Raw genomic sequence first — 24,506 nt, forward strand, 5'->3', positions numbered from 1 at the left:
GGCGCAGCTGTTGGCCTCACAAGTCATTCGTTTGCATGGCATACCAAGAGTCATCGTGTCTGATAGAGGGCCTCAATTCATCGCTCGGTTTTGGCGTATGTGGTGTAAGGCATTGGGGATCGAGTCAGCGCTGTCCACCAGTTTCCACCCTCAAACAGACGGGCAAACTGAACGTCTAAACCAGACCTTAAAGAAGTATTTGCGCTGCTACTCTAAGGAAGCACACGAGTCATGGGTGGAATTGTTGTGGATGGCGGAACTGGCGTACAACAATGCTTGTCACAGCTCCATCGGAATGTCCCCTTTCAGGGCCAATTTCGGGTTTGATGCTAACACCCTGCCGGTATCCATCCCAGAGGATTTGGCGACCCAGCCCTCGGTATGGAAGCACGTCCAGACTTTGAGGAGGGTGCATAGAGTAGTGCAAAAGCGTCTGATACAAGCCAAGAAAGTGTACAAGCGATGGGAGGACAGGCATCGTACTCCTGGTCCTCAGTTCAAGGTGGGGGACATGGTTTGGCTTTCCACCAAATACATCCGATTCAAACTGAGGAGCATATTCAATCCGCGTTTCATTGGTCCCTATCCCATTGTGCGACAGATCAACCCTGTGGCATATAAACTGAAACTGCCTGCTGCACTGAGAATACATCCGGTGTTCCATGTGCATCTGTTGAAGAAGGCCCTTTCTTTTCGTCGAGCAGCGCCTCCTGCAGTGGCGGCAGATGGAAATCTGGAGTATGAGGTGAGATCCATTCGAGACTCCAAATACCGTAGGGGGGGGGCTTTGGTATCTCGTCTCATGGAAGGGGTACGGTTCGGAGGAGGATTCATGGGAACCAGTAAACAACATCAACGCCCCTCGGGCTGTGCTGGCCTTCCACAGGAGATGTCCTACGAAGCCTGGACCTAGGAGGCGCTTGGGAGGAGAGCGTACTGTCAGGTTGTAGACGTTGCGCCTGCCCAACGAACTACAGTTCCCAGCAAGACCGGGGGTTGAACTACGTTTCCCAGCATCCTCGGCGCCGAGTGGGATATCCCTGGGCGGAGTTGGGCGCTCGAGGCTTGCGATTCTGACCGTGAGGAGGACGCGGCTGCTCCTCCTCGAGCCCGGCGTTCTGGTGCTGTTTCCGGATTTGGGAACCTCGTCCATGAGGTTTGAGACTGGTGTTTGTATGCCCTGTGAGCTATTCACGCTGGCTAGCGTGTATGTTTGTTTACCTGTTTCCGTGAATGCTAACGTGGAGCGCGCTGCTATGTTGTTGTTGTCCTAGCTGCTTCAAGGAAACATGTAGTACGAATTGTGGAAGTCCATATTCTAAACAGGCTGTCTGCTTGGTTATATTGTGTGCGGAGCCAGACGCGTTGTCACTGAAGTGCAAGTGGCGGAGTGCAGGGGGGGATGAGGACCTCCGCACTACCGGCATGAATAATCACTGTTGGCCACACGATCTTGGATGGGATTGTAATTACCAAAGCGGATGTCTGTAGTTGATCCTACGTCATGCCGTGTTTGGATTGATTAAGGACATTTGACATGTACTTGCTTACTGTGTAAAGGAGCCATTTACACTAGCGAATCAAAGGAGTTTTTTGTGCTTTCAACAAAGAAACTTTTGGGCTTCTTTTTCTTTCAAGGAGGGACTGTTCCTTTTTATATATTCTTTGAGTGTTTTACTGGATTCCTGGAACCACTTCTAGAGTTGTGGAGGGAGGCTATAGGGTAGGTTGCTAATACACAATTTCTAATTAGGTGACTGGAGATAGGAGGCACATGTTTAATATTTTCTCTTGTGTTGAATAGGACAGAAGGAAGGTTGGAGAAACTGCGGTATTGGGCCGGTTCACAAAGCATACAGGTGATTTCTAGGCTGTGCTGTAGTGAGAATTACATGAGTGTAGTGATGTATTACTAACCATTCCCTTTTTGTTTTCCAGTTTCTTTTTCCCTGCTGCCCTTCCCTTCTTCTCTTTCCTTTTGGGTTTTTCCCCTTTTGGGGTTTTTTCCCTCGCCGTATCGTCTGACCGCCCTGTGTATACATACTTCAGGGTGGTCGGAGGGTCCGGAGGTGGAGCATTGTTGCTGCGTGCTGATCCTGCGGAGCGCGAACCTGACATTTATGGTCCTACTCAACCTGACTGTTCATTTTGGCCTTTAATCACCAGCAAATGTCAGCAACACAAAGATGATTTTTTTCTTTAAGGAGGTGATTGTAACCAGGTTATTGATCCATTCCTTGATCGCAAATCTACTGTTCGCTTTATCCCTCACAAACCCCACAAGCAATTCTTAAATACTATTCTTCAAACACATCTCTCCGACTCCTGGAGACTCACACATCCAGATACTTTGGATTACTCCTTTTTTTCACACCCTCATGCTTCCTCCTCTAGATTAGACTATATCTTTCTTTCTCCATCTCTCCTTCAAAATCTATTATCCTCCTCTATTGAACCTATTGTTATTTCAGATCACGCTCCCATTATATCAGATATTGACTTACTTCTACCTCTACCTAAACCTTCTCGCTGGCGTTTTAATTCTTCTCTTCTTACTGACCCTACTTTCATATCCTCTTTTCGAACTTTTACTAACGATTTCTTTCAAATTAATTCCACTCCCAATACTCCTCCTTCTATCCTCTGGGACTCCTTTAAGGCTACTGCTCGAGGGTTTATTATTGATTTTGTATCTCAAAAAAAGAAACAATTTCTCCAAAAACGTAAGTCTTCTCTTGCATATATCAAAAAATTAGAACACCAATTCTATACTTCATCGGATACTTGTATGTCTCCAGAACTTTTGCGAGCAAAGATTTCTTTTAACAAAATGACCACGGACAATGCCTCTTCTATTCTTCTCCGTTCTACTGCATGGTATTATGGAGGCCGTAACAAATCTGGGAAACTCTTAGCTAATTATCTCAAATCTCGTAAAGAACGTACTTTCATTGAACCCATCTTCTCTTCGGACAATGTTCTCCTCCATACAGATAAAGATATTATTGAGCAATTCCAACTCTTCTATAAACAGTTATACACTCCAGAATCCCCTCCCACCTCTTCTATGCTTCATTCTTACTTTGAGAAATTACCTAAACCCTCTACATCTCATCTTTATTTCTCCACCCTTGACCTTGATCTTTCCCTACATGAACTTTTTACTGCTTTATCTTCCCTCACTAAAGGTAAGACTCCTGGTCATGATGGCTTCCCGGTAGAGTTTTATTTGCATTTTTCTGATCTTTTATTACCTAAACTTGTATTGCTCTTTCAATCCTTTTGCTCCTCTGGCAAGGCTGCAGGTACTTTTCAAGATGCCACCATCTGTCTCATTCCAAAAGAGGGTCGGGATCCCAAATTTTGAAAAAATTATCGCCCTATTTCAGTAGTGAATGTTGACTATAAGTTGTTCGCTAAATTACTTGCCTTACGTTTGGATTCTTTCATGCCCCATCTTATTGGAAAAGAACAATGTGGTTTTATTAAAGGAAGACTCACTTCTGACAACTCTCGTCTCTTTTTAAATGTTTTAAACAAAGCCCCCTCACTCTCCATTCCTTTGGCTGCTATTTCTGTAGATGCAGAAAAAGCTTTTGATAGAGTGGATTGGTCTTTTTTATTTGCCTCACTCAAATGGCATGGTTTTGGCTCCAAATGTATTTCTCTTATTTCCTTATTATACTCTTCTCTCAAAGCTTCTGTCCTTGTGAATGGCCAACTCTCTTCTTCTTTCACCCTCCAAAGAGGTGTTCATCAAGGTTGCCCGCTTTCTCCACTTCTTTTTGTCTTCGCTCTGGAACCCTTTTTATCCTCCATTTGGCATAATACCTCTATTTCCGGTTTTCCCTATGGGGATCATCAATTAAAGCTTTCTGCATATGCTGATGACATTCTTTTGTTTATTTCAGATCCGCAATCATCCATCTCTCCTTTGTTATCGGAATTCGAAGCATTTTCCCGCGTTTCTGGTTATAAGATTAATTCGGATAAAACAGAAATTCCCCTCCCCGACTAAATTTTGTCTCCCTCACCTTTTTTCCTCCACTGGCTTTGCTTGGAATAAAACTAAAATTAAAAATCTTGGCATTTCGTTTTCCAATTCTATTTCCTCCTCCATTAAACTAAATATGTCCACTGTTCTCTCTCGACTTGATCAGTTATTTTCTTCCTGGAATCCTCTTTTTCTTTCCTGGTGGGGTCGACTTGATTCCATTAAAATGATGATTGCTCCTATTCTCATCTATGTTCTTTCGATGTTACCTGTACATATTCCTGCATTATATTTCGAACGTATTGACTCCTCTATCTCGAAATTTCTTTGGAAACAGAAAAAATCTCGAATTTCTCTTCTTTCCCTTCATCGACCTAAATCGAATGGTGGTGTCAACGTTGCAGACTTTCGCCTCTATCACAAATCCTTTTCTTTCCGACAGGCTTCAAGATGGCTTTCTTCGGAATCTCCCCCTTTCTCTCCTCTCTGGCTCGATATTGAATGATCTTTTGTATCGCCCTTTTCTTTTGAGGAGATTGTTCGTTTCTCCTCTAAATCCCCTTATGACTTGCTTCCCTTATTCAGGTTCACTTCCTCTCTTCTTAAACCATTATTTTCTTCATCGCCTACTTCGCGTACATCCTTTCTACAGTTACCCATCTGGTATAATTCGCTTATTCTCTTCCATAATATACCTATTTCTTGGACCTCTTGGAGACTTAAAGGTATCATCTGGATTCGTCAGCTTTTCGATGGTGTCTCGCCTTGCTCCTTCCCTCATTTTCAACTTCAATTTCACTGTCCCCATTATTTTCTTCTGAAATATACTCTTCTCATGGAGATTATTCTTGATCGTTATTATTCTCTTCCTTCCTCAACTATCCTTACTAATCCTTCTCCTCTTTTTATACTACTCTCTACTCTTCCTAAAGCGTCTCTTATTTATAAATTCTTTTCTTCCCCTAATCCGGATCGTGTCAAATCCAAATTGGAATTGTCTTGGGAAACAGATCTAGGATGCACTTGGTCTGTCTCCCTTTGGGATACACTTTGGTCCAAAATACTGAAAGTCTCACGATCCGCATCTCTCACTCAATCTCTTTTCTTTCTCTATCACAGACTTTATCTTTCTCCTCTTTCCCTTTCTCATTTCACTTCTTGCTCTAACTCCAACTGTTGGACTTGCAATGCACCCGATGCTGGGCTTCTACATATAATCTTTTTCTGTCCTACAGTTTCTACTTTTTGGACGCAAGTTTGGTCTTATATTTCTCATATTTTCTCACTTTCCATTCCATATTCACCTCTTCTTCTTTTTCTTGGTAGTCTCTCAGATTCTCTAACTCTTTCCCCACATTCAAAGGGTCTCTTTGATTTTATGCTTGCACTTGCATTTTAACATATATCTTCTAACTGGAAATCCCTTACAAATGTCTCCATATGCCACTGGTGGAACTCTTTATGTCATTTTCACAGACTGGACGTCTCCTTTGCTTCCTCCTGTACACCCCCTCGTAATGTAGAATTGTATTGGTTACCTCTTACCACATATCTAGATCAGTTAGCCCAAAAGAAACCGATTCCCATCAATTCTGAAAATTTTAAACCACCCTGAAAGAATTTACTCTCTCCTACTTGTGTATTTCAATTTTGTTTTACAGTTTTTATTTATTGCCATGTTTCGCATATATTGTATTCTCTTTGATTGTTGTTTGTACTATTTCTTCCTTTGCCGCTACCCTTTACTACATTGATTATTGTATCGCATATATATATATATATATATATATATATATATATATTCTCCTTACCCTCCCCTTCCCCATCTCTCCCCCTTAAAATCTAAAAAAATGCTTTAACTCCCTAGTTTGGCATTAGCACTGTTATGATTTCATTTGACTTGTTTGCTCTTTATTCTCCTTGCTATTGTCAATTGTATTTTTATTAATATTATTCTCAAAAAAGCTTTCAAACATAAAAAAGGCGCTTTCAACAAGCACTTTATAATTATGAGTACTCTCGGAGATTAATGAAAGTAGAAGGAAAAACTAATATTTCCTTCTACCTTAGCCTGATTACACCAGATTGCTCCACCAATTATTTTTGGTGTGCATGGGGCGCAGGAAATGCTCCCTAATATTTCACATCAGAACTGACAAGGTAAAATATCTCATGTGCTTTACATTGGGCTTCACGAAGAATCTAGATGTTGGCCCTTGCTCTGGCGATGGAAAGTCAGGTCAATCAATGTTGCATTTTGCATTTATTTGTACATTTTATGGAAGGTAAAACAGACAGTTTTTTATTCAATTTAAAAAAAGAAACATCATAACATCAGACACTGCCAGCCATCTTTTAAACTGTTGCAACAATTGTCAGATGATGAAGCTATTTTGCACATTGGTCCTCTTTTAAATCGGCTGTACAGGCCCGCTGCTCCATGTTTTTATAATCTTGCTGCTATTTCTGCCTAATTTTATCTGCTTAAATTGTTGTTATATATCATTTTTAACGGATTTATTGCTTTTAATATATGTTTTATTGCTTATCATGTGTATGCTACTTTTATGGGTATTCTTTGCATCCAAATAAAGTTCTTCCGAATCTGTAGAATCTAAACCTAAATGTTACTTACCCTGTTAGCGTGTGTTCATCGTGTTTAGTGCTGTAGATTCACATGCTCTGCAAACTCATGTCATCTAGTGTTGGGCTTGGGCTGCTTCAAATAGTTTTTCTACAAAAACGTCTTTTGAGTAACAAGGTATAGATGACTCCTCCTCTAGTAGTGAACGTACATGGGCATCAACTCTATTGTTAGATGTCAGACAGTTTTCTATACAGGAGGTGAGTAAGTATTGAGTAGTGAGGAGGATACTATAGTGATTGTGTGTTTTATGTAAATAATTATCTAAGATGAAGATAATGTAGCAAACACTAGCTTCCAGCGAGGAAGGTGGGTGCATGTGAATCTTCAGCAGTGCTTGCAGCGAACAGATGATTACAGAGGTGAGTAAACTAACCAGTTTGTATCATATGAAGGCTGTATATACAGATTTTTTTCTGCATGAACTGTAAAGCAGTATTCCGTTGAGTAGTGGTTAGCCAGTGGATGCTGTAGTGGTCTGAAATAGAGTCCTCAAGACTGTTTGACCAACTCTAGCCTGTTGCCTTTCAAGAATATCCGCACAGGAATGTTTTGTGAAAGTGTGTGTAGCTGACCATGGGGCAGCTTTGCCGATGTCAGTAATGGGAATATTCCCAAGAAGATCAAATGAGTGATAGAACACCCACCCAAATGACAACATTTCAAACCATATTAATGATGCTCTGAGGCAGAAATGCCTGGCATGCAACTTCTGGTGCGTGCGCTGCCCAAACCACAGGAAAAAAATGGTGTGAAGCTGATGACCAAATTTGGTACAACAGTCCCAAGGTGCACAGACCATGAGTAGGCCTGTAGGCCAGTATGAATCCCACGATACTTGTAAATTTCTTTTTTTTTCAAATCTTTTTTGAAATATTTATCCATTTACTCCAAGTTTTATCCAATTCTCACGACACGAAGCATGATATTCAGATCTTCCTAAGGGATATTATGGCTACTAGGAAAGTAAACTTCCAGGGGTGGAACTGTAAAGGGAAAGGATGTGGTGGTTCAAAATGAAGGCCCATACTTCTAGTGAGGACAACACTGAGGTTCCAGACTGAGACAGGTTGCACCCCAGGTGGGATGATGCATTTAAGGCCCTCCATGAAGGTGTTAATGACAGTGATCTTGAACAGTAAGGAGTGTTCCCTGTTTTGTATATATATGGCGATAGTGACTAGGTGCAGCCAAATCAAAGCATAGGTTAGTCTTGACTTTTGCAAATGAAAGAGATAACAAATTATGTCTTGGATAGTTGGTGTAAGTGGGTTAGGCGGTTCGATGTACAGTAGTGAATGAACCTCTTCCACTTAGCGGCAGATCAGGTGTGCCTGGTGGGTCAATGGGCTTCCTTCAATATGTTCATAAACTATTGAAGCAAGTATAAGGTAGTCAAACTCTAGGACGACAGGAATCAGATTGCTAGGTTGAGCTGCCTGGACTCCTGGTGTCTGACTCTGCTTTGGTTCTGTGTGTGAAGATCCAGTCTGTTGGAAACCTTCTCATGTGGACCAGTGGATATTTATAGAAGGGTTGAAAACCATGGTTTGCTGGCCCATGTGGGAGTCACCAGGATGAGGTTGAGGAATGACTGCTGTAGTCTCCTGACCACGTACAGTAGACATGGGACTGGAGGAAAAGCATGTGGAAAGTTCCCTGACGGTTCATCCACAGAGAATTGCCCACGGACTGGGGTGTGGAAACCTGGAGGAAAAGTTTTTGCATTTTGCCTTTTGCAAGAGGCGAAGAGGTCTCTTTATGGGACCCCTCCACTAACAAAAGTGCAGGAGTAAGACTTGTGGGTGGAGCTCCCACTGCGTAGGTCTGCAAAGTCTTTATCCACCTCTGAGAGGTCCTCCGGTAGGAGCTGTACTTAGTGGTGGATCACCCAACGGCAAATTTGATGTGCCAGTGCTGACAGCAGCAAAGAGTGTATGCCACCTTGACCTTGAAGATTAAACATGGTGGTAATCTTGTCTGTTCGTACCAGGACTTCCTTGCCCTAAATACCTTAGAGAAAGGCTTCTAGGTCCAGCTGTACGGCTAAAGGTTCTAGATGCTTGATGTGTGGAGGCCCCACTGATGAGATGGCCACAGACCTTGGACTGTCATGTCACCTAGAAGCGCCCCAACCACACATGATGCATCCATGATGATGGGCACCTGCGGAATTGGATCTGCAGAGCCTGTCCGCAACAGATTGTTGCTGCTCCACCACTGAAGAGAGGCACTCCTGAAGTGGACTCATATGAAGCTTTGTGTGAAGGATTATACCTATAGAGGAGGCCATCATACCTAGGATGAGCATCACTGGTCGAACTGTGGAAGGCCAGAATGGCTGAAAAAGAGGCAACATTCTCTAGAATTCCACCAACCTTTGATTTCTTGGGTGGGTGGTGGCCGTGACTATGTTTAGTAGAGACCACAGAAAGTGTTGGATCTGGAGAGGCTGAAGATGAGACTTGGTGGCAATGACTGTAAAGCCCAATATGTGGAACAGGAAGATGGCAGCTAGGGTGTGGGATAGGCACTCCTCTCTGCTTGCACTCTTGATCAGCCAGTTGTCTTTGTAGGGGAAGGCATGATCTCCAATCCCACTACCCCCACCCCTGATTGAGGAAGGTAGCTACCACTACTAGGCATTTGGTGAAAACCCTTGGGGCTGTGGTGACTCTCACAGGTAACACTTTAAATTGGTAGTGCAGACCACATACCATAAAGCATAGGTAGCACCAATGAGTTGAATGGAAGGGGATGGGAAAGTAGGTATCCTTGAGGTCTAGTCCGGCCAAGGAGTCACCTTGTCACAACAGGGGGATTACATCTTATAGGGCGACCGTATGAACATTTTTAGAGAGGTTGTACCTGTTGAAACGTCTAAGATTGAGGACTAGCCTGGGAGTAGACGTCTTTGCCTATTGTTGGGGGGAACACTGGCTCTATGGCCCCTTTGAGAATGAGCACCTGGACCTCCTCCTGTAGAATGATCAGGTGTTCTGGGCTAAGGGAGTGTTTGGGGGGTGGGATGTTTGGTGGGGTTGAGGTGAGCTCAAGGCAGTAGCCATGGCTAATAGATAGAACCCACCGGTCTGTGGTAATTTTGTATCAGCAAGGAAGAAATCATTGGAGCCTCTCTCCGACAGATGAAGTGTGATCAGGGGGACGCGGAGCAAGTCAGTCTTTAAAGGTAGAGGCTCCCTTGGACTGGTGGCCTCTGCCTTGACCCTTGGAGTTATTACTCTGAAAGGTGCCCCTTGTGTACCTACCTCCCTGTTGGTGATAGTCATGTTACTCTCATTGATATGATAATGGTGAGTCTGGCTGGTAGCTTTTGACCCAACCTTTGTCTGTTTCCTTCAAAGAAGCCTCTGGTTTGCTATATTTGAAGGGCACCCACAGCGTTAGTGGTATCAAGATCCTTCTTTATTTTTTGTAATATCTCATCAGATTGCAGATCAAAGATGTGTCTCCGTCAAAGGGAAGGTTAATGAGGTGTTGTTGGAGGTCTAGCTTAAAGCCAGAAATACACTAGAAGTAGTGGCAATGGAGGATAACAGAAGTGTTTACCACTCTGACAGTTGTATCTTCTGAGTCTCATGCACACCACATAGTGGTATTAAATACGGCTTTCCCCTCCGACATGATCTTCTTGCCTTCATTTCGTCCCATTGGGCCCTGTGGCGTTGGGACAGGGACCCACAGAATTGTTACTGAGCCAGTGTGTGGTGGCACCCTTTTGCTAGCCACATTGATGTCCTTACTCTCCTTATCATTATCAGGAAGGGGGGCATCACCTGTGGCTTGGGCTGCCGCTCTCTTACAGGTGATGGAGACCACCTGGGAACCTGGGGAGACATGGCTTGTGATGTATAGGGGATCAGATGGCACATGTTTAAAAGTTGTTCTCAATTCCAAGGGAAAGATTCACAAGCCCCTTGAGCCACTTTTGCGTCACTTTTCCCATGTTAAAAATGATGCAAAAGTGGCGCAAGGGGCTTGTAAATAAGCCCCTAAGTGTTACCATCCTTGATTTCGCAGGCTCCATGAAGATTTCTGAGGCAGGTTTGGCCATTTTTGTTAACATAGGGAGAAACTGGAGGGAGCATTCAATTCTCAACAGTGTCTCCACCAGAAAATTGTCATACTAAGGTGTAACATGCATATCTATCTTATGGTAGGCAGCTGAATGCAGCATAAATAAGCTCTAACAGGCACATGCCACAGGTCAGGGTTCCATGGGCTCTCCCCACCATAGGCTTGGGATGGCGGTAAACACACGTCCAAAGCCCTCTGCTGGGGAACAGGTATTAGGGCTATCTGAGTCACAGTAACATTCCAGTTATCCTTGAGAGAAAATCTGCTGTTAAGGCAAAATCTATCCATAGGTGGTACAGATCTTGCCAGTGTGATGATGGATGATAATGTGGCACTGTCTGTCATCGATGGTTTTGGAGCCCACACTGATTTAGACGGTGCTTCTGCTTGGATGGAGTTGTTTGCTTTGACGTTTTGCCTCTGGTGTGTGGCCTTTGAGTCGAAGGCTGATGGGGGGGTCAAAGCTTTTGGCTGACACCTTGCCTCAGTGTCAACCAGGAAGGGAAGCAACGGATCCCGGGAACACTCGTTAAGCATCAAATGTGCAGAGACCGGGAGCAACGTCGATACACGTCAGAACCCAATGGCGGAGAAAAACAATGTAACAATGGGGTCGGTGCCCATGCGCGTTCACTACTAGAGGAGAAATCACCAATACCACGTGACTCAAAAAACTTCCTCAAAGAAAACCAGCTTGCAACAGTCTGAGTCCAACACTAGATGGTAGGAGTATGCAGAGCATGCATGTTTAACTATGGTCCCACATGCTGCAAACACATATTGTCTTACTTTAAATATCTTGGGCATAACATGCATAATGTTGGTCGGTCTTTTTATAAACAGGATCTTTCAGCTTCTTGTTTTCTTTGACAACCTATGGACAGCTGACAGGTTAACAGGCTTGCCGGCGGATGTATGACGTTACAACGCATGCTATTACAACGCATGACTTTACGACGCAAGTTTTACAACGCAAGTCGTTACAACGACTTGCGTTGGGGGCGCTGGCTAGTGAATAGTTTAATTTACTATTCCAACTCCAGTCCCCGTGGATATTAGGGAAGGTGTTGGAAACTATTCCCTATCCTAGAGCGCCCCCCCAGCGCAAGTCTTTGTAAAAGTTGCGTTGTAATGGTTGCGTCGTAAAGGTACTTCGTTGTAAAAGTTGCGTTGTAAAGGATGTTCCCCCTTGCCGGCAAAGGAAATTCCTCCATTCCCGAAATCAGTACAGCCTTGCCCTAGAACCACAAAACAAGATGTTATATGGTACCTTCCAGTCTAGAATCGTGACCACCCTCACTTCAGGAAGCAAGAGGAAGCCAGACTGCTCTGGCTTATTATATTGTCAGATCCTCTGGAAAACCCTACACCGTGAACCAGTATATGGGCTTAACAATTCTTCAGCACATACTTCCTCCTTGGTAGATTCTCTAGAGTGCCCTCCTCATCTTCTTACTCCCCTAATCATGTAGCAGACACCTTGTAGGTTACTAAAATAGAGTGTGAACACTCCTTGTCTTCCTTGAGTTTCTTCCGCCAAACATATTAATGAGATTGGCTCAATTTTACACATGGTGTGTTGAGATACTGCTGGTGAGACCTATGTTGTGTGATTCCTTTTAGATGGAGGAGATGCTTTGTCTTCTCTTAATGAATACAAAGATCTACCTCTTTTTGCTTGCACATTTTGTCAGTCTACCGGACATCTGCAGAAGAGACACTGCGGTGGTGGCGCTGCCTGCCAACATGGAATGGCTGCAAGTTCTATGCTTCTTATTTATTTTAATTTATTTATTTTAATTTCTTATAGAGCGCAGGAATCAATCCCGGAGGGGTATCTCCGCGCTTTGCCAGCTAAGAGAGCTATTGGGTAGAGCAACCTGAGGTTTATGTGGTTTATGTGGGTGGGAATGCTTCTTGGAAAAGGAGGGTTTTTAATGCCCTTCTAAAGGACAGGTGGTTTATGGTGGTTCTTAGGTTAGTGGGAAGGTTGTTCCAAAGGGCAGGACCAACAGCGGAGAAGGCACGGTCACCCTGTCTAGTCTTCTTTGTAATGGGGGGTTTTAACAGGGCTTGGTTGCAGGAGCGCAAGGATCTGCTAGGCTGATACAGTTCAAGAGACTGGGCTAGGTATTTGGGGCTTACTCCATACAGACATTTGTGTACCGTACAACAGATCTTAAAGTGGATGCGCTGTCGTATGGGAAGCCAGTGCAGTTCTTTCAGCAAGGGCTTGGAAGGAGTCCTGGCAGGTACACCCATGACCAATCTGGCTGCCGTGTTCTGGACCACCTGCAGACGGCCTACTGCATCCATACTGGCTAATGTCAGCAGGCCGTTACAGTAGTCCAGACGGCTGGTTACCAAAGCCTGTACAAGTGTCTTTCTGCATGTGGCAGGAAGGAAAGGAAAGACACGCCTGAGTAAACCAATGGTGTAAAAACACAAACCCGCGATGTAATTGGTGTGTTCTTTCATGGTCAGTTTTTGGTCAAACTTCACTCCAAGATTTTTAACGTGTGTTTTGGGTACCGGTACTGGGCCAAGGTCGAGTGGCCACCAGTCAGGGGTCCAGAGGATATTTGCTTTGCCAAAGAGCAGGACCTCGGTCTTTGTTACATTGCACTGGAGGCAATTCCTTGCCATCCAGTGTGACACCGCTCTCATTACCGAACCAGCAGCTGCCACGTTTGCCAGGTGCTTCTTCTGGCACAGGGCTCTGCTAGGACAACACATGCTTCAACTTTAAGTTCTACAACCATCTGTACTCGGTGCCAGTACTGAAATTCTAACTCCAACAGCCAGACTGGCAGAACCATGACACTCTCGAACTACCTCTCAGCTTCCCGGGGCAGAGGAGAGCACCCATATCACTCCAATGAATCACCTTCAATGCTTACTAAAGAACAAGGAGTAAAAATTGGATACAATATTCAGCCATTACTTTAGAGTGCCATTCTATCTAGAGGCAGAATTTTCTTTCTGATTGGTTTCTTGAACAGATGTAATTTTATCTGCCTTGTTGGTAGCGATTCGCTACAATGAAGTATGTTATCTGCTCTAGCGTGGCTCTCTACCTTGCCTGGTAATGACTGGGGTATACCAGAGCTTCTTTGGGTAATAGATAAAATGCTGAAACCTGCAAGCACAGAGGAAATCCAAGCAAGTGCACCTTAAAGAAGGGTGGGTGGGTTAGGTTTTGTGGGTGATGGGCTCTGAAGCTTTCTGGTAATTATTTTGAATTCTCGGATTATTTGCAATAATGGCATCAATAAATATGCATGCTCTTAGTGAACTTCCCTGTCAGATGTATTTTCAAGAGCAAGTTCTTGACAAACCAAAACATATGCAATTAGAGGTGACGTCAGTGGAAAGTTTTCAAATGCCTGCAATGACAAGTTAGTCCTCAAAGGTGACTTGCAACAAACAAGAGATCGGGGTATCCCTCAGACCGCCCGCTCCTCCCATTCGGATGTGCTTGACACACTTTTGAGCAACTGCTTCTTTCAGTTGCAGCCACATTGTGTGTTACATTTTGCCAGAGACTTCTGCACAGTGCTAGCAAATTATTGTTTTCTTACCGGTGATAGGTTGGCTTCCATGTCTGTCAGACCCCAGTCACTCACTGAAAGATTTGGATTAAAGACCTGTCGAAAATGAGACAATGGTTTTTTTTCTTATTATGAAGAAACATTGCAGGAGCGATATAATCAATTCATAAATTTTCTCACAATTGCCCTTCCTAAAAAATCTTTTTGGAAATGAAAATGCAACAAAGATGTAGGCCAGTAATCTGCAAATTGAAAATGGAAATGTTGACAAAATGGCTGATTGACCGGCAACTGTAAATTGCTGGCATATATCAAAACCAAAGCCCTCTCAGGCTTGCTGGCTAAGTTCACAAATGTAAGTACTGTAACAATGTGCCAAATTTGTTAGGACACTTCTCCCTTTCAACACATGAAAAAATAATATATATTACAACACCACGATACTTAAGATAAAATGTAGAAATGGGAACCAATATGGAGGACTTCAGGAAGATGCACCAGTGTTGTATCAGGCAACATTTCATGTACATTTGTAACACCCTTGTGCTGAGTTATAGGTCTGTTAGCTTGTGCTATGGGTAAATGCCTGAAACCCTGGGAATTGCGCACCAGTCTGACAAGGCATAAGGTGGATTAATTAGAAACATAATTTTGCTTTCCAGAAAGTCACTCTAGGTTGCAAGTTAAGTTATTTCCTGGGAAGGCGTTCCATGCCATCAGTCTGGCAGCAATAAAGTGATAGATATGAATGCATTGAAGTGACTCTGGGTGACTTAAATTCCATCAGTCACTCTAGGTTGCAAGTTAAGTTATTTCCTGGGAAGGCGTTTCATGCCATCAGTCTGGCAGCAATAAAGTGATAGATATGAATGCATTGAAGTGACTCTGGGTGACTTAAATTCCATCAGTTTATCAGAATATTTCTAGATCACATACAAGACATCAGTAGCGGCCGGTCTGTTCATAGAATTATGGGGTGGGGGAGAAGGACGGGACAAGGGAGACAGACGATGAGACAAGTAAAATAAACAAGACTTACCTGCCACATTGTGCCCCTGTCTTCTGCAGGCACAGGCTCCCAGAGTGCAGTGTGGCCTATCCTGATGATGCTTTCATGCTCTTGAAAGCAGTCAGGAGTGGCCTGAGCTCCAATGATTTGTGCTCCTCGTGAGTCTGGGAGTCTGTGCCTGCTCTCTCCAACCCAGCATCGCAGTTCGGATCGGAGACAGCTTCAGTGCTCATGACGGTTTGGCCGGTCTGAGGCGGCCAGACAAACCGTCATGCGCACTGAGTAGCAGTGCAAACCCTCCTCCACCATCCTATCGTCACCCTGGCCCCCGCTCCCAAGCGTCGGCTTCAATAGCAAAAAAATAAAACAATAGTACACAAGTGGGTATTATCGATTTATTTTTTTGGCTGCTGGAAGGTGGGGCGACGTTTCATGTGTTCAGTTTGGCTACAGTCATCTTTGGATGTCAGGCACAATTCATGTCCTCATCTCATTTAAATACTTTGCATCAGCCCCTCTGAGCTATTGCATCTTTGAAGTGTCTTTCACATTATTTTTTATCCAAAAGGGCTATTTTTCAGTAATACATTTTGAAGCATATTAAATGTGGGTGGCGTTCAAAGCTCTACTTTCCAAATATTTCAAAGGGATGCCTAATACAAACCACACAGTCCATTCCTTTGGCTCAGCCCACTCAAATCTTCGAAATAGATTATTTGTGAGGATTAATGACAGCTGACAGGAAAGTAATAACACCACTGTGTAAGCTAATTCCAGTGTTTCATGAGTTTGTAATGAATCCTGAACCTTGAAAGAATTTCATGCAAAAAACAAGACAGAAATGGGAAAATCGAGAATCATCAAAGACATTGACAAAAGGGTCCAAGCCCCTCTGTACAAATACAAGTCCCATGACAAACTACATGTCAAATGATTACTCCTTCAAACTAGAGGGGCATTTCAATTAATCAGATTGCCAGCATTGTGGACAACATATCTCTTAGCACATCAAAACACGAAAGAACCAAGAAAACAACAATTTAGTGCAAGTGTGACAACCACGGTGTGAAAACCCTAGGAGAGTCTGAAAGGCTTTTTAGAAAATCTCCCACATTCGCCCACCTCCTTAAATTCAGGGTTAAATAAAAAGCATAAAAGCAACATATACACTGTGCTCATTCTTCCAAAAACCGAAACTTTGGATACTAAAAAACCCAAACAAACTATTCCAAATCGTACAAAAAGAGTCCAATTCATATGCACTAAGAGTACCACAATGCAGCCTTCCACTTATCAAAACTAATCAAGGCAATCAATAAAGAAGTATCCAAACGTATACCCAAGGTCAGTTATAGCTTCACCAAGAAAAATGTCTCAATAACCAGAAGTGACTTCACTCCCATTACCTTGGACACATTAAAGAAAGTTTTTGCTAATACAAAGCCTTCAAATTTCTTCAGACACCACCCCGTCATATGTAGACAAGTAACACTCCAATAACCTCCCCCATTATGATTACAAATCATAGATCATACTCCCCCTTTTCATAACAATTCTATTGATGACCTGAAAGTGCTGGGGAATTAAAGGCGCATTAAAAGCTTCTCCTTCCTCTGCAATAGTCGGGCGCCTAACTAGAAGAGTTCACTAATTCCACATGCCTCCTAAGTGGCTTTCCATTAGAGTACCACTATAGCTATAGCACCAAAACCTCCATCCTTGAAAATGTGGATAACATTCTATTGAGAGAAGGAAACTCTCACCCCAGAACCTCTTAACCGCATCGTTGCGGCACATTTTCCCCTGCTGTGCTGGAATATGCAAAAACCCATTATTCATGACGAGCTGGGCTCGTCATGAGCGTGCGAGGAGGCTACCTCATGACGAGCCCAGCTCGTCATGAGCGTCGAAGGGGTTAAGCCTCTCTTTGGCACCGCTTGGCAATGGAATTCTCCATCAAATCACAAGTAATAGAATGAGTATTGAAGGAATAGTGCTCAGATCCTAAATATGAGAAAGATCAAAATACATCCAGAAGTGAAATTCTCATTCTAACCTTTTAAAATTCCGTATGGGGTCCCTAATGGCTCCATTGTCATCCCATCCTTTTAATTTTGTATGTGGAACTGCTAGGTGAGGTGTTAACAAAGCAGATAATCTCTTTTCTCAAATAAGCTGATGACACGTTGCCTAGCTACATATCAGCATTGGATGCTTAAACAGCATCATGGTCTTGAACTACTATCTAAAGAAATTCAAAACAGTATGAAATATATGAACTTTAAGCTGAACCTGCAGAAGACAGACTGTTTCCTCCTCCCCCAAAAGAAATGTTAGGAAACACGCAGAGACTGGAGAAACCAAATTAAAGCCATGGACATACAACCAAAAACCTTCACCTCAAATGAACCCCCTAGCTCCAAACTTGACAATTACTCCATCACAATCTCCAAGTCAGCTAAACCATCCAGGTATTCTCAAGCCTTTCCTTTATTTCATTTTTGTATAGAGTTACTTGGAGCGGGGTATTGCAAAACCCTCTGAAAGTCAGAAAACTATGCACCTTATAAATTTCAAAGGTCACTTTTGCCATATACTTATTTTTATGTAAAGTACAATTCATGACCTGGTGCTGGATTGTTGCTCAAAGTATAAGGAATCAGCGTTATATTAGTCGCGATCATTTTGAACAACATGTACTGCTAAGGCTTATTGTTTGGACCAGCTTCTTTGTGGTCTGGTGGCTCAGTTGGCTATGTCCTTTGTGGATAGAAAGGGACAGCTCTTAAGTCACCTTTCAAATTTGATCACTTTTGTTAGAATTACAGTCTTTGGCTGTCTTAAATCTGCCATTGTTTGTTTGGATACTGAATACTTGTTAGATATTCCGATGAATTCTCAATGGTCTTCAACCTTGTTTTGCCATACACACCTTCTCGATTGAATGCGATTTGCTGTATCAACTGGCTAGGCCTGGGGCAAAGTGGGATATGACATTCTCAGGGTTGGGTGGGCCCATTTCTCCTAGAGGGCCTTAAATAGATAGATTATATTTTTAAAAAGATTACCAAGGGGGTGGCCGAGAAGGCAACCATGCACGGTGCCCCTCCATTCCGCCAGGCCACTACCAATGCAAATAGTGGGGAATTCAAATTCAAAATCTCTTTATTCGATTCAAAGAATCAACATTGTAATAGTATTCCAACTAGCAAAAGCATTAAGAACAGTTTTCAATAAAAGCTTAAGTGCAAAAAATGCAAACAATTCGAATTTCCCATTTTTAACATGGTTCTAAAGATCATAATTCGACTAAAATTGTTGTATATACAAAGTGCAAATGCTTGTTCAATTAGCCCATAACTGCGCCTGAGTTAATTAAAAGTTACGGGAAAATAGTTAAGTCCTAGCCTAGTTCACAATAAAAACATTCATACTATTTTCCTTTGTCCCAACATATGCTGTACCATTAATTCAATTACTGGATAAGCGGGCAATCAGTGCATATGGTATGTTTACATTAAAAGAAGTTAACACTTTTGCCCTTTCTTTTTCCTTATGTAACTGGCGGCCACTAAAAATGTGCTCATACCTAATACAATAAGTTGAGAGCTATATGATTTTATTATTCTAAGCGTCTCTAAATAGCTTTTGGTATTCAGCCTTTAACACAATGGATTAATCCATTTACGTCTGGGGGTTACATAAGCTGTACAGAGGAATAAGACATGCAATATATCCTCGTTTGCACCTAGTGAGCATAATGTACATTTGGAGTCCCTTAATTTCAGTTGAGGCTTTGCCCATTTAGCTGTAAAGACGTTTAACTGAAGTGTCTCGTAGCTGAATTTCATATAAAGTGTTTTTGCTAGTTGTGGTTTAATTTCATGTAGGAAGGGCTCGACGCTCGAGGTAATTTTAAAAAACAAGAATTGGGTAGTGAGTCTCCCTGACTCGGAGTTTAAAGTAACTTTGTGCAAGATAACATTCCAAAAACATACATGATCTCTGTCTTTGATTCAGGAATCAGCAGGCTCGTATTTACCCAATACCTGTTTAGACCTAAATCACGGAGCCATTATCGAATATGGGCCTACCAGGGAAAAGTAACATATACGTCCAATTCCAATAACTCATTCAGTGTCTGCCTGTAGGTCTCCAATTCCACAGTTGTCCAAATGCTGACCCAATATGCCAACAACCCCCATACAGCAAGATGTTCCAGCCTTTTAATCCCAATGTCGTATGTGAGTGGGATCATTGGGGTATTTTTTGGGAGACACGTGAACATTCTCAAAATTGTATTTCCCCTACAGTTAGAGGTTGGAGATTTTCGCCACCCCATAGCTCAGATCCATAGAGGGTGGCGGATTGGGCTCTGGATTTATATACTTCCACAGCACGAGTGATGGCCCTTGACACAGTCAGATATTGTTTCTTCACAATGGGAATAGAGGTTTGCATAAAAATTGTTTTTGACTTATTTACTTGTGGCTTCCTGAGAGCTTTGAATCTAGTGTAACGCCTAGGTATACAAAGTTGGAAACACACTCCAGGGGCACCCCATTCAAAGCTAATCTTTAGGAAATATTTGAGTGGTTTAATAGCCATGTATTTGGTTTTATTAGGTTTTATCTCGAGAACTTTTAATTTGCAATAGTTATTAAGCCCCCATAGCCCTCGACCGGCAGCAAAAAATGCACCTTGGGCAGCAGCAAGAGCTGAGTTGCGTGAGTGGTAGAGACAGGTGGCAGAGGACAGCAGAGCGAGGAAGGTAAGATGGCAGCTGTGACCCGACTTTGGGCCGACCAACACCGATTGGCACCGCCGCTAGCCGCTGAGAGGCTACTAGACACTGCCCCGCCTCCTGCTGGGACCACATGTGACCAACAGGAGGGCTGCTACACAGTGCTGCACGGCCCACAAGTGGAGAGCGGGTGGCTAAACCAGTTTGACCTGAAGGTGGCAGGAGTGTGTACTGGAGCAGCCAGTGAGTGGTGGACCGCATCCCCAGCCACACCCACGACTGGGGGAGGCCCTGTACCGCAGGGGCTTGAAGTAGCACTGGCAGACCCCTCTGCATGTTGCTGCTGACACAGGGGTCCGCCGAGGCCGGTGAATCACAGGAGCTGAGGAAAAATTCAACAGGACATCCCCTGTCGAAGGGCAGCCCACTGTTGAGGAGCTGGATTCCCTCCATCTGAGCATGTTACAACAACCTAGCCCACGGAACTTACCATGCAGATTGAGGCCCGCTAAGGTACACTGCAGGACCTGCAACAAAGGCCCACTGGAGGGTGTGATCAGGAACCATAAAGGAGGGAGATAAAGGACCTGGCCTGCACAGAACACAGGCACTGGGCGGAGTGATTGGACTGGATTCTCCCAGGGCCCCCATGAAAAGGGCGGTGGTGGTCCACGCGAATAAGGCCCCAACTAACTTCAGCTGAAAAGGCTCCCACTAACAATGCCCCCCACGTTTCCAACCAAGCCTCACTCCTCCTGAATGCTCCCCAACACGGCATCCTCCAAGCACAAAAAAAGACTACAGCTTACATGACATTCTAACATGCTCAGCAAATTCATCCACCAAGGAGAGCCCACTCCAGCAACATGAACAGCCAGAGGATGACCCAGAGCAAAAGGAAGCACCAGTCACCGGGGTGTTTTTGGCATCTCTCTTCGACTCCTTCAAAACTAAACTGCACACAGTGAAACAGGACCTATTGCAGGAACTCAGATATGTGAAGTAGAACCTAGGGTCTCCACCCTGGAGGACAATGAGATTGCCCAAGGAGAGGAGATTGAACATATGCAACAAGAAATTCTATTCCTCTGTGAGTGACAAGCTGACCTCTAGGCGCATGGAGAGGACCTGGAAAACCACTTGTGCCGGAACAATATCAGAATCCGTGGTATCCTCACCAATGTAGATGGGACTGACAACCTGCAACTTGTGCAAACCCAATTCAGGCAAATTCTGGGAGCAACACTGATCAGCCAGTTCAATTAGACAGAGCACAGATGGTGGCCCGCCCTGGGGGTAAAGATTCCCACCCGAAATTCTGGTATGTGTACTTGATTTTCAGCTGAAGGAGGGTATTCTTAAAAAAGCCAGAAACTCAGAACAACTGAGCTTCCCTGGGCACAAGCTGGCACTGCCATTACCATACAATGCCGCCATGACTTCAAACCAGTAACAGACTTTCTAAGAAGTAAGGAGATTTTCTATGTCTGATGCCACCCCTTTTTCATTGTCTTTCGTTGTCAAGGGCTGCTCCATTAAATCAAAACCCTCCTGGAGGCCCGACGTATACTGGGCCTTCCGAGTGGAAACCCCACGACTCCCCAGTTTGGACTGCCAGATTCTCTCCACACGAGGCATACCAGTGGAGGCTGGCTTCCTGGGCATCAAATTGATCCTGACCAGATCCAAACATGAGGACACAAGAGCACCAGATAGTGCTGGACAGGCTGTGCGAGGAGGATAACTGCACAGCTGACCCACACACCTAAACAGTAATGGCAAAGACCCTGCCGTACATGTAAGGAAAGGCTGACACAGCGCCCTGGGTTGAAACTCAAGCACTAAGGTATCGCATACCAAACAACGCAATTAGACCTTGGGAACGTCAGACAATTGAACCAAGTGAACGGCATCAGATAACAGAGACCATTTCTTTAGGGGTGTTTTGATATGTATAAACATTACAAGCTTCCAGCTTCTCTCACACCGCACGAAGGCTTCAGCTCAGCTCCCTGCTGAGAATGTACATCCTTAAACTGTGCCCTTTCAGTGGAATCACACATTAAATCTGTGTATGAGCTTACTACTCCTCATTTCACTCTTGTAAATAAAATATCAGGAAAATCACATTCAATGCCATTGATTATGCATTCCATAAATACGAAAAACTGCCAAAAACATACTCCCTGCCAAACTGCATGTATCCTACATATAGAAAGGATGGGTTTGTTTACTCACCGCACTTTCAGCGTCGCTCCCTGTCCTCACCTGTGTGGAGCCCATATCTATGAGATGCAATTTTATATGCACGATTACATGCAGAAACACCTAGGGCCAAGCTGACAAGTCTAGTGTTAGTTATCTTTCTTAATGACACACTTTCATTGGGTTCGTTCATGCCGCACCAAAGAGAGGCGAAATGGACACAGAGTGCCTTCATACTTGTACAAGACGATAGGGGGCAGGTATGACGCTCTGAGGTGTTGGTTCATGGTCTAGAGCAACAGGGGTTAGAGGATTTGGGAGTTAATGACATGCTGGGCTCCAGGGGTGGACAAGGTGACAGGAGGTCTATGAGGGGAAGGGCACTCTTCTCATTAGTACCAAAGAACCCACAAGGAGATGTGTGTCAGTTTATGGGTCACGATAAAATTATGTTAAAGGAACGCAGGGGTTAAGGCCGTAAAAAATAGAGGTCGCCAGTGGAGGGGTAGAAGCCGCGCGAGTGGATGGTACCTTGTCTCTGGTGCGGTCGCAGCGCAAAGGGAGTATGGTTGGAGGGGGGAAAAGCTTGCCAGGGGGAGCGGCGAGGGTGGGGGGAGAGCACTAACTTAGGCAGCTAGGGAAGAGGTAGCATTGGGTTTAGTCACAGGGTGAAAGGAGGGAAGGGCCGTCCGAGGAAGAGAATTTCCCAGATAAGGAGAGCAGGGAGGGCCGGCTATGGCATATGGGCGGTCTGGCGAATTGGGACGGTACGGGGTAGGCGGGGGTTGTTTCACCAGGCACGGCAGGGAGCACCAAATAAATGTATTTTGGTGGTGTGGGATGCGGGGAGCAACGGGAGGAGTTGGTACAGTTGGGCGGGCAGGGCATTCAGTGCCACGTTGGGGTGCGGCTGGGACCGTGCACCGGAGAGCATGGAGGATTGTGAGCATGGAGGATTGCGAGCAGGGAGGGTTGCGCTCCCCCTCCCCCTGTGTTTGCTGCTCCATGCTGCGGTCAATAAAAAATGGTCTGGGAAGGGTGGGAAGCGGGCGCATCTCTCCTTTGGCAGCAGGAGCAGGGCCCTCGTGCACGGGGTGGTTCAGTGTCCCCTCAGGGCCCGAATCGGTCCCCTCTATCAACGGTGGGGGGTGGGGTATCCTCAGCCCTTAAGCAATGACGGACAGGGGACCAGCGTGCATACGGAGGAGGTGCGGGAAGGTGTGGAATTCCCATGTTTACCGTTGGAAGCAGGGTGGCCCAGGGCACAGTTCTAGGAGCAACCCCTCCCTGGGAGTCCAAATGCTGGGCACGCACTGACCGTTTACAGGACTTGTTTGGTCCTGATAAGTACTGGTATTCTCCCCTTAAATATATATGGGAAGAAGTGCATGCACTAAATGTGTAGATGACTGGTTTGATCTTAATAAGTGCTGTACTTTCCCATTCAATATATTTGAGAAGTACAGGCTCTTACCGTATACAGAACCTAATAAGAATTGGTACTTCCCCAGGTGCTGCAGCAGAGGCACAACTAGCGGGGTGTCTGGGACACAGTGTTGGTGACCTCGGATGTTCCAGAGGAATTGCCTTAGATGGTTTTCCTCTGTTAAAGTGCAGCACGTTCAGGATGAGGACCAGACATGGAGGCACGGTGTGCTGTGTTGAGAGAGTGTTTTTGAGGGTACTAGTCTTAGTTTTTTGGTCCTGTGTGGGAAGCGTGTCCCAGCCTTGTCACAATGGAATGTGTAGGACTGCCGCAGTGTCTGATGTGCGGCCATCATGGGATGAGCATCTGGGGTGAATGGGAGAATATGTGTGCAGACTTTGTTTTGTCCTTACAAATATGGTTGCAGTGTGTAGCTAATACCTCAGACTGTTTGTTGTTTGGAATTTCAACTCACAGGATGATTTTGTTGCGGGCTCATTTGCATCTCCCATGCTTTTGCGTGTACATCCAACATCTATGGGTGAGGGGTAAGAATGGGATAGGGTAAGAGAGAGGAAGGTAGGAGAGAGAGTGAGGAAAGAAGTGACGGCACACGAGGCAGAGAGACACTAACCACATGCACTGCTACGGAGCACGATGGCGCAGGATGAATGGCACTAGGTTTACGAGGCGCTTCTTGCGACGGAGGACAGGGGGAGGTTTAGGAGCCGGGGTATAGAACGCTGGGGTTTGTGGCGTCCCTGAAGTGCTTTGTGCATCGCACACAGTTGGCATTGGCGGTGGGCAAGCGGCCGCAAGATGGCAGAGTGAAGCC

The 24,506-nt window shown here is 44.5% G+C and overlaps 1 protein-coding gene across 1 annotated transcript in view; it reads right to left on the reverse strand.

The window, feature by feature from the left end:
* Nucleotides 1-24,506, reverse strand: part of HSF4 (heat shock transcription factor 4) — a 507,465-nt gene that overhangs the window by 61,097 nt on the left and 421,862 nt on the right. The window contains exon 10 of the mRNA XM_078670271.1: nt 14,318-14,383. Coding sequence (XP_078526397.1) covers nt 14,318-14,383 — 66 coding nt within the window. The remainder of the gene's footprint in view (nt 1-14,317; nt 14,384-24,506) is intronic.

Source organism: Lissotriton helveticus, chromosome 12 (assembly GCF_964261635.1).
Source record: "Lissotriton helveticus chromosome 12, aLisHel1.1, whole genome shotgun sequence".
Lineage (NCBI taxonomy): Eukaryota > Metazoa > Chordata > Amphibia > Caudata > Salamandridae > Lissotriton > Lissotriton helveticus.